Below are 10,905 nucleotides of genomic sequence, written 5' to 3'. Positions count from 1 at the left end.
AGCGGGCATGCGAAAGGAATAGAGAAAAAACCGTGGAAGCCTTCGGGGCCTTAGGCATAAATGCAGAGAACGAGCTCGCGCGTGATCTCACGCACGTATAAGAGCCGGAGTCACTCTGACTTAGGGCAGATCGGTGAGATGACTGCGAAACGACAACGAACTCGAGTCAGCAGTGTTAGCGTGAAACAGCATTCGTGTTTTCTGCACTATGAGGCGAGATATGTATTAGATGCGTTTATTTATCTATCCCGTTGTAGAGAGTTTCGTAAAATAGTTTTTTTTTTAAGCAATCAACGACTAACAGATGAAAAGTCAATTAAAGTAATAATGTTAAAAACTGTATTATTCCAAAATACTATTATGAAAAAACAAATATTCAAATATTATTTTGTACAGTTATAATTATATTAAATAATGATTGTTTCATTCGATGTAGAATTTTTTTGACAACTTATTTCATTTTTTAAATAATCTAACACTATAATACGAACATAAAGGATTTAAAAAAATAGACATCCTCAGGTATAAAATATATATTACATACAAAAAATATGTCGTGCTTCTTCCACTGTTAAATTTGTACTAGAAAAGTCGCGCTCTCTCTCCGGTCGTCGCATGTCACGCATCATCAAGGATTCACTCCGCGCGATTTGATACGCATTAATGACGAAGCGCAGAGAAAGGAAGAGCAGGCGGAGGAAAGGAAATCGAAGTTGAAGCAAGAGCGGTGATGGCGAGGTTGCTGAACGGAAGGGCAGTCTGTCGATAGTCTACGTTGCTCCCTAATATTCCGCGTCTTTTGTAGGGTCTCATTGTTGTCCCTATAGCAATCCAACCTGACCCTTTTTGTCTAATCCGCACGGCCAATCCGAATGGCAATCGCCGTAGAGAGATTGACAGTTTAAAATATGTATAATGGATCGGCGTATGGAGAAACCTCCCATGCCCCATATTGGGGGGTCTCGGAAAGGACGAGGGGCCCGCGATAACTACGATGCTTTTCCATCGGCCTTCCTCGTCACCGATCGAGTCGGGAGAACGGATTAAATTGGACGCCGTGAATTAATCGGCTTCTGTTTGAGTGAAATTGGGCGAGTGTTGTTAGGAAACGTGAGCGCCCGTGCTTCATTGTCTGTGCGATTTTGACCCATGAATCTCTGTAATCATACATGTCTATACCGATGTGACTGTCTCAATCCCTGCGACCTACGTATATGAATGCATTCATCAGTAATCAGCCGCGCACAGTATTGAAATAAAGTTAAATCAGAAGTGTGTGCTCACAAGTTTCAAAAGTAATTAGGTACAGCAAGATGCTACGACAAAAAAATTAATGCTTTACTCCTAATATGTTATATACATAGATATTCTTATAATGAAGTGTAATTATAATAATAGTTTTAAACTTATTAAAAGATATTTGCATTTGTTATAAAAATTAAAATTAATACCTTATTTAATTTTTAAACATATTTAAATAAACTTTCTAAAAAAAATCTTTCTTCGAGATCATTCAAAGAAATATTGCCATGTATTTTATGCTGATATTTTATCTGTTGAGCATTTTTATCAGAACAATTTATTCTTATTTGTTTAAACTGCTTAACTCTGAGTATTTTCGAACACCATAATCGGGTTAATCTCAAAAGAATTGCGTATAGTCAACAGTGCGCTGTTCTTATCCAGCAAGTGAAACGTTCGCGTACATACATTGCTACAGTCGACGGCCGATTATGCCCATAATCTCGCGCACACTGTTCGCATTATATTCCCTTCACGTTCCCGTTGTCTCCCGCGGACGTGGTAACGGTCAAACGGTGAAGCGTCCATTGGGTTTTTTCGATTTCAGGAACGTGGGTGTCGTGCTACTATCTTACGGTCGCTGGAGATCGAAGATACATTCCTAATGTTTATGCAATGCCGTTGGCAGTAGCATAGCATACGCGTAGCAGGCGGATTTTTTTCGTCAGGAATAGGTATGCGATATCCAATCGCATTCGCAGACAGCGGGGAGAGGAAGGCTATGGGCAATAACGCATAACTCTGACATATCAGATACGAATTCGCAAATATCCACGACTACGAAAGAGTTCGTACAACATTGGCTATCTCAACAAGGCGCACTACAAAGTCATTGTAAATAGCAAAAATAACGCGCGATTGCTATACGAATAATATTTGTGTTTCCCGTTATGATAAATATTCTTATGAGGCACGAAGATGTTAAAAGTCAAGTCAAACGTTTTTTTTTTTATACTAGAAATATATTATTGAAATGTCCGTAATAAAGATAAGGCTCTAAGCTAGTTCAGGAGAGTAATGTCACACTTACAGAAATATGAATGTGGAGAAAAGGTTTCTCAATATATAATTATAATATTTTATTCTGCTTAAAATATATATTTACTATTTAGTGTTCAGTATCGTTTTAAATGTCTGCTAAATATCTAAATATCGTGTATTAATCTCTTCAGTATATAACTAATATACCTACGTATTTACATGAACTGCACATGAAAGCGTATTTATAAGAATCGATGTTGAGTAATTCCTAATTCACAAATACATATGAATAACACACGCGCGCGCGCGCGCACACCTTCGCTCGCAGGCATCGTATAAATTATATGGAAGCGCGTTTTAACTGAAAATTGAATTCATACATACTTTAAGATAGGAAAAGTTAATGCCTAACACGCTGAAAATGCCAAGTCAACGAAAATCTTGTGTAAATGTATATATATATAAATGTAAATTCACGGTTAAGAATACGTACCTTAAATTCGACCAGCAAACGGACACGCGCGTGGGTGGCAACCTTATGTAAACCGCTGACAACATATCTAGTTTGCAAAACATTTTATAACCCCGGCGATCCCTTACATATCTACTACATGCATGGTGTGTAATGGTGCCCGCCTGCGTATACGTGTCGCAGTCAAATTCGACCCGCGCGCGATATCCCTCGTACAGAAGGGTGGAAATTTTATGATTGCTGCTCATCCAATAACCTAGCGCTCTCTCCTATGTCTCTTTCTCTCTCTTTCTCTCCATTTCTCGCTTACTCGACATTCCATTCTCTCCCTCTCCTTCTCCCCCCCTCTCTCTCTCTATCTCTTTATCCCCGCACCGCACGGTGAAACTGCATACGTTGTGCCATTTTTACGTCTCCTCTGGGTTTTCTGTTCCCGTACGGTGTCATTACACACCTCATAAAGCAGAACACTATCGACTAGCAATATTTTCACCAGAAACTCGATATCATTGACCACGCAAATCAATACCGTCCGAATCCTACATCTCGATCGCCCTCCAAAGCCCGAGCCGAAGCTATCAGAGGTCCACCGAAATATTCCACGATACTTTATACAATAAAAAAATTCTATATACCTCCAAAAAGGTTAATAATTTATATAACAATTCTGTATTTAAGCTATCCTATAAATAAAAAAGCATTCTAATTATATAATATTAATATATTTCTGTTTTTTACAAAAACAGATATGTGTGAAAAATGAAAAAAATCTCACGTATATAAATATAATTTTTTAAAAGAGATGTAATTTTTAAAAATACGATAAGTTGAAGAAGTGTATTTGAGAATTATGTATATTTAGCAAGACTGTAGATATCTTCATTACAGTCACGCGCAAAGGGCAGGTGATTATAAGGTCTTCATTCCTAATATTACATCGGACGTGCACAACGCATTCTCCGACAGTGGTTCTCCCCTTGTTAAACTCGTTACTCTGTCATAACTAATCACTGCACATTAATTTAGAATTATATTAATTTGTAAATTAAAAATACCATAAAGAAATGTATAAACATTTATGCAAAAGTAATCACTAAAGTAACTGTTCTGAACTGTATATCATAATGTTTATACATTATAGATATTGTACTTTAAAAGAGCCTCCTTGTTTGATAGTAAATTAAGACAGTCAAAATTGGCTTTAATGAGCGCATTTGTTGAAATAGTCACTTTGACCAAAGTCAAGTTTAATCGAACGGAAGTCGAAGTTCATTTAAGGAGCTCGTATCCGCACGTGAGAACCAGTGGCGGAGAACCGTAACGACGTATGCACGTGTAGCGCAGATAGTTCTGCTCGTTAGAGGTCAGGTGGGGGTGAGTTAGCGGATTAATAACGCCTGGCACGAGCCTAATCAGCTGGTGTAGAGTTCACAGCACGGACGGTTGGTGCTAGGTACCTGGTACCTCTCTCATTCTCTCGCTTTACCCCGACTTGTTCTCTCCTCCCCTCCCTCTCTCTTACTCTTTCATGCCTGTGGCAGTCCGGACCCCCATAGACCCTGCAGACCCCATAACAATATCATATTCGCCAGTTGCACACGGGGCGGCCAACCTCCCCTGAGTTATTAACCTCTAAGGTTACCACAGCCACCCTCGCAGTGCCGACATAAGCCGCACTTAATTACCAGAAAAGCTTAACCACCGGTTCTTAAGCCGCTTTCACACTGAGAGTGACGGAGGTTAAGGTATAACCGATCGCAAAAATCACGTTACAGAATTTCTCCCACAAAATAGTATTATATAAACATATAAAACGAATATATGTGTTAAAACAATAACTAATCGGACACAATTATCCAGAATAATTATAATCGAAATATTTTTTGATAACTAAGTAAGATAAGTGAACGATAACTTTCCTTACTATTGGTAGACTTCGCAGCATTTTCTATGCCAATAGCTTAGAAGTTAATTAATACCCATGGCACCGAAAGGTCACCACAGGTTTACCTATACAGTAATGACGTTCGATAAAGCTTTGTGAGAAAGGGTCGAAAAGAAAAATGGTGATAGGACGTGTGTTTACACAAACACGAATCCCATGTACGGGTTTAGCGGATGTAGTGTTAGAGTATCCTGAGTGCGGCGGGGAGGTTCGCAACGTTGTTGAGTGCAATAAAGATACCCGTTTGGTCTGCAGCAGCGTGAAAGTCAGGGCCGACGAAAACTTTAAATTGGAAAAGTTTCGGCTCTCTCGGGCGTCTCCGTCCGATGTTTGACTCGAATAAAGGTGCAGAATGTTAAAAAATAACCGCGCCCATTCCTGACCGCCTAGCGAAATATCCGGGAAACCGGAAAAACGCGGATGAAGATTTACGAATTTTTATGTTTCCATTAAACAACTTAGTGGTTTAACAGTTTCCTTGTTATACGAAAATAAGAGATATCAGTTGCGATAATAAATTTCGAACTTTTAAAATAGTTTTTCTTCAAACTTGTGATTCTTTGAAATTTTCGTCAATTTGCTATTTAATATAGTTTAATTATTAATTAATAATTGATATAGTAAATTGATACATTTATTGGTCATAAATCTAAATCAAATTACTATTTTTAATAATGTATAATAACATCAATTAAATTAGTGAAAAACTTTTATGTACTGACATAATATTTAAAAAATATTATAATAAATTAAACTAGATTAATATATGTCATTCATTTTCGAATAATATTAATAGTAAAGTTAGATCGCTGTGTTAGATTATTGCACTATTTATGTAATATAAAAGATAAAAAACAAAATATATTTTATTGCGTTTGTTATACGTTTTTAATATAAGCTAACAATTTATTGCATAAAATAAAAATCCTTCGAGGAAATTTGTGAGATATACGTTTCTAAATAATCTTATAAAAAGATCTTACTTTAAAGAGTTGTTCTTATATCATCTTATACTAAATCATGATAACCAACATCTATTTTAGATTATCTTTTCTCTCTTTTAGAGAACATCTCGATTTTCCTCAAATTAGCTATTAAATAATAAATGATCTTAGATAAGGTTTGGCCCGGTAACATATCCCAACAAGTAATATATTCGTTTGTGAATACAGTTATATAAAATACCGTAGTAAGTGTTGTAAAAGAAATCTTCTCAGACTATCTTTCATTTACAACACGTATTACAGAGTTGATAAAAATTATGTTTTAAATACGTTTTAAACTTTTTAAAACGTACTTAATCCATGTTTTTAACATTTCTTAAATATGTTTTTTATAATACTTTTTTATAAAGCATATACATAATATATGAAATATTAAAAACATATTTGAAAAAAAAACATAATGTTTTGTTCTTTAAAAAAAAATATTATCTCTTATCAATCTTGATCTTATACAGGATGGGCACGAAATGGTATATCATTTAACTGTTCAATTTTCAGACTTTGGTATAATGAATTTTATTTAATTCTGTATCAATTTTGTTAAAAATAAATGTGTCATATATAAATCAAACGGTATGACATTTCGTACATCACTCTGTATTGTAACACGATATGATAATAAATAATTTGAGAACATCAACACAATCAATAAAGAGTATAATGGAAAAATGAAAGGCATGAGGAAAGTAAGCTTTTATCGATACGAACTGCAATAGTTTCGTAACAGTTTCAATACTACCAGCATGCGCAGTCTTAAACTATCGGTATATCGGGTAGGTGAAAGTAATAAACATAAGTCATACGTTGAACGATCATAAATATTCGATATTAACGTTAAGACGTAGAAATTAGCATAACCGTTCGCATGCTACCAGTTAACGTTTGATCGGGAGCCGCGGTATCCGCTTGCCACAGCAAGGGAGATCGTTTATATCATTTTCTTGCATCGATCGTGCGGTGTGTATGTATGACTTCATGATTCTATAGGGGTTCGCAAATCAATCGTTGTATCACCGATACAAGTCACGGACTTTAAAGTTGAATTCACACCGCTAGAATTTCTGCCTATTCCGTTTGGTTGACAACAACGAACGTTTAGAAAATTATTTTCATTGTTTATTAATATGAATAATATATCAGAAAGAAAAGTAAAATATCTGTGAAAAAACAGAATATAATTTTGATTATTTCAAACATTTATGCAAATACTTTATTGCTACCGTAACTAAAAAAATAATGTTAGCTCATACCGTTTTGGTATTTACCTCTCTCAAATGTTGATAAAATAATTATTACCATTAAAAATATAAATATTCTTTATTTATTATGTTTGTGACCGCGTTTCTATCTTAATCTTAATCATTTCACAGAATTGATACAAAAGTACACGATAAATATCAATTGCCAAAAAAGAAAATTCGTTTTCGAGGTTGAACAGAAGTCTAATACTAAGAATATATATATTGCGAACTTAAAAGATCACGTCTTTATTGGGAGATTGAATCGGCAACGCTAAATACGGCTTAATGAGATCGGCTTGATCTACGATTAAAGAAATCTAGGCGCGTTCATGTAACATTACCTTTTCAACGCAACATTATGAAATCAACGATATGATGATAAATGTGTTTTGCGTCAGCAGGATCGAAGTTTATGAAGGTGATAAACGGCTCAATGTTGATGGTACATGAATTGCAAATGGACAAAGACCGTTAACAAACGTCGTTGCATAAATCACTCCCGTGGGATCCTAGCTGCATATAAGCAAGTATATTAACAATCGTAGATTTTCCGTAAATTACTCGGTGGAAGGAAACTGACATATGAAATATCTGCGACGATTATTCTGATATTTCTACGCATTAATATTGAATAATGGGTAAAGAAAATTTATGTACTTGTGATTAATGAATCAATATGAATTAATTTTAATTATACATTTATTTATTATTAAGATTAACTTAATTTTCGTTCCATTACTGTCGTAATAAGATTCTTACTTCTTGGATAATAATTAATTTCTTATTACGCGAATGTCTATGAGAGAGACCTGTAATCTCGAATGATCGTAGAAACATCTATATTCATAGTAATCGTGAACATCGAAATCCATAAATTGCAGAAACATCGTATTTTCACATAAATTATGGAAAATACCATAGGCGACGTTGTAAATCAAAGTATGCGGTCGCATTAAAAATTACAATGCATGAGAACGTGAATGTATACACGTAAATCAAAGTAGCATTGCGGCTCCTTTAGATGCCATTTATATAATTGATCTTTTACCGAGATCTCAAGCGAACAGTATTTTCTAAGGTTATCATGAAAGCTTTTATTTCCGTAACAGATTTAGGTCAGAGATATATTTATCTGCTAAAAATTGTGAGATTATCCCTGTGCATTGCAATGTACAACTTATAATATGTAACATTTAAATCACGATTATTTCATCACTGAATGAGACTTCAAAGGAAATAAATTTTTAATCAATAATATTTTATTTGCATGCAAGATTTTTGTAATATGTTCACGTATTTGTACGCACGTATAACTGTTGCTATCGAAGTGGTCAAAATACATTTGAGATCGTATCTGATGCAATGTATCGTATAGTGGATGAGGGTATCGTAAGAGGGAAGTTAGTCCTTAATTTATTCGTCTACTCTCATCGTCCAATGGACCGATGCAACAGCAATGCAATTATTATTAGCTTATTATTATATAATTGAACAGACTGCATTTAATGAGGCCTCTTGAGACAGCTCACCGCGGAGGCAGTTGCATTCAAGAATCATCCATTTATTTGTCGAAGGTATAATTGACTAGAATTAATCAAGATTGAAGTTTCAGAATGCGATTTATGATATACTCGCGATATACAATGGAGTTATATCTTTGCTATGTATTTCTATAAATATTTCTAATAAAAAACATTGCAATAAATACACGAATAGATAAATGTAACTTAATACAAATATAATACAGAAAGAAAATGTATGCACAAATACAACTATTGATACTGTTGGACTTAATGTTGCTGTAAGATAAACTTTATTCGCACATACTTGGAAATTGAGGTGCTTTTGTTAATGCAATTTTAAGGAAAAAGAAAATGTAACACCGTCTTTTCGCAAGTGGCGCACATTATGAAGAATACACATTAGTTACTAATAAAAGCGAGCCGCCTACAGAGAAATTTTTTTGTTGATGTATAATAAAAACGGTCAGAGATTCCGTTTCTAAGGCCCAATTACTCGTGTCATTACACTTCTGGATTCCAGAGACAAGCGCGAGGTAAGAGTTGGTACGACCAATGTTTTTCACGAGGCGAGGCCTCTGCTTATGTAGAAGCGGTTTCAAATCTGGTTAGGCTTCATTGCGATTTTGTAATCCATAAACGTCTCTCATATGGCGCGTGCTCCAGTTCCATTTATGGCGAAAAACTGCAACTGTCCTTGCAGGTGATATGTACGCGAGTGTGTTGCGACAGGCACGAGCACGAACATTTCTCTCATATCTATTATAAAGGACATATCAAGCGCAACCACTTAAAAATTACAAAAATTTATGATCTTTTATCGATATCATACATTTCTATAGCTATAAAGAATTTTTTCTTTGGAGAGACCATGGAGATTTTTGAGCGTAATGCATTATTAAAATTATTATACGAAAAAAAGATATAATAACGTACATATGCGCACACACACATACACACACGTTTTGTCATCATTTAACACTAGAAGGACCGGATTTGACGACTTCCCCTAGAAGGATCATAAAAGCCAATTTTGCTCCAAGCACATTTTTTTTCATAAATAACAAGTAGAAAGAAATAAAACATATAGATAATTATATTTAACGTTTTGTCTCAATAATATAACTAATTTATTAAACCATGTAGTCATAAATTTATTGTAAATAAAATTATAAAACATATATGAATGCAATATCCCTTATATCAGAATATAAGGGAGCTAAATTGACTCTAACAGTCCTTCTAGGTCTAGACAATTAAATAAAAATTCCATCACCTTGTATGTGTAAATAAAAATTTTTTTACCAAAATTAAGAACATGAAAAATGATAAAAAATTGCAAAAGAATATCACGCGAAAACAAAATTGAAAGAAGTTCTAACAATTTGAATTTTGCGAGAAGCCAAATTGGCTGTCTCGGTCCTCCTGGCATTAATTTACATAAATACTACATTAATAAGCAATTATCGTTTATTTGCATTACATATATGTTGTGAAAATATATCAAGATAATTCAGAATTTTGAAGGAGTTATAAATTAAGGTTGTAAATGCAAGACAGATATGACATGGATTATCTAGTGATGATCCTTGTGCATAGTCACGAATAATCGCGTATAATCGTGACTCGATAGAAGACATGAAACATAAAGCGTGAAAATTCCGATACGCTTAAGACAAGGGAAGCCAACCTCGGAAGGCGAAAGTATTTAGTTTGTGGGTAGAAAGGGTTAATGAGCATGAAGGTAGCAAAGATACACGTACGGTCGTTGGCAGATCCTTCTTCTCGTGTTCCTCTCGTGGGAGAGTGAGAGTCACGTGGAACGAAAAGGGGAAGAGGCTAGGTATATTGCTGAATTGAGGAAGGCGGTGTTACAAAGCGCCCCGTAAATCCGCGCCAGGTTCGACATCCGACATTCTCTCCATTTTATTTCTCCTTTCCATCCCTTCTTTCTCGCTCTTTTGCTGTCTTCTTCCACCTTTCTCCTCTCTCTCTCTCTCTCTCTCTCTCTCTCTCTCTCTCTCTCCCTTCCTCTCCCTCTCCAAGTATAACAATCCACGTTAAAGCATTAAAAATAATAAGAAGCCCAACACACATACAAGGGACCGAGCAACTTCAGATCCCGAGTTTGTGGAGTTTCGGGAGGAAGATTTGGTCCCAGCCGTTCGGAAAGATTGGGAGTCGCGAAATTCCACGGAATCTTTCATGTTACGATGTCCTATAGTGAGCTATTATTTTAGAATCAAACAATATCCGCTTGCATCGCGCGGCTTCGAATAAAGAAGAGAGGGAATTCAGTTGCAGCATCCGCGTGCTAGTCAGTTCAAAGCAATCTGTTAAGACGCACTCGATGATTCATTTATAAAAGCGAAGTACGATTTATATGTACATAGATAGTAATACATATATTACTTTTTATTATATTTATGCATTTAATATT

The 10,905-nt window shown here is 35.2% G+C and overlaps 1 protein-coding gene across 1 annotated transcript; it reads right to left on the bottom strand.

Moving 5' to 3' along the window:
* Positions 1–1,012: 1,012 nt before the first annotated feature.
* On the bottom strand, positions 1,013–3,112 carry LOC108731803 (uncharacterized). The gene is made up of 2 exons (XM_018462310.1): positions 2,777–3,112; positions 1,013–1,157 (listed from the first exon to the last, which is right to left on the bottom strand). The coding sequence occupies exons 1-2, from the start codon at positions 3,001–3,003 to the stop codon at positions 1,019–1,021; spliced, it is 366 nt and encodes a 121-aa protein (XP_018317812.1). The 5' UTR covers positions 3,004–3,112; the 3' UTR covers positions 1,013–1,018.
* Positions 3,113–10,905: the final 7,793 nt, after the last annotated feature.

This window comes from Mycetomoellerius zeteki, unplaced genomic scaffold, assembly GCF_001594055.1.
Source record: "Mycetomoellerius zeteki isolate Tzet28-1 unplaced genomic scaffold, Tzet1.0 scaffold138, whole genome shotgun sequence".
Taxonomy (NCBI): Eukaryota; Metazoa; Arthropoda; class Insecta; order Hymenoptera; family Formicidae; genus Mycetomoellerius; species Mycetomoellerius zeteki.
Note: the sequence above shows the minus strand (reverse complement) of the source record. Positions and strands in the feature narration are given on the sequence as shown.

Coding starts and splice junctions, on each gene's coding strand:
- LOC108731803 (XM_018462310.1), bottom strand. CDS start 3,003: ATGAGCAGCAATCATAAAATTTCCACCCTTCTGTACGAGGGATATCGC. Junction 1,158..2,776: donor GTTTGCTGGTCGAATTTAAG/GTACGTATTCTT, acceptor GTATGATTACAG/AGATTCATGGGTCAAAATCG.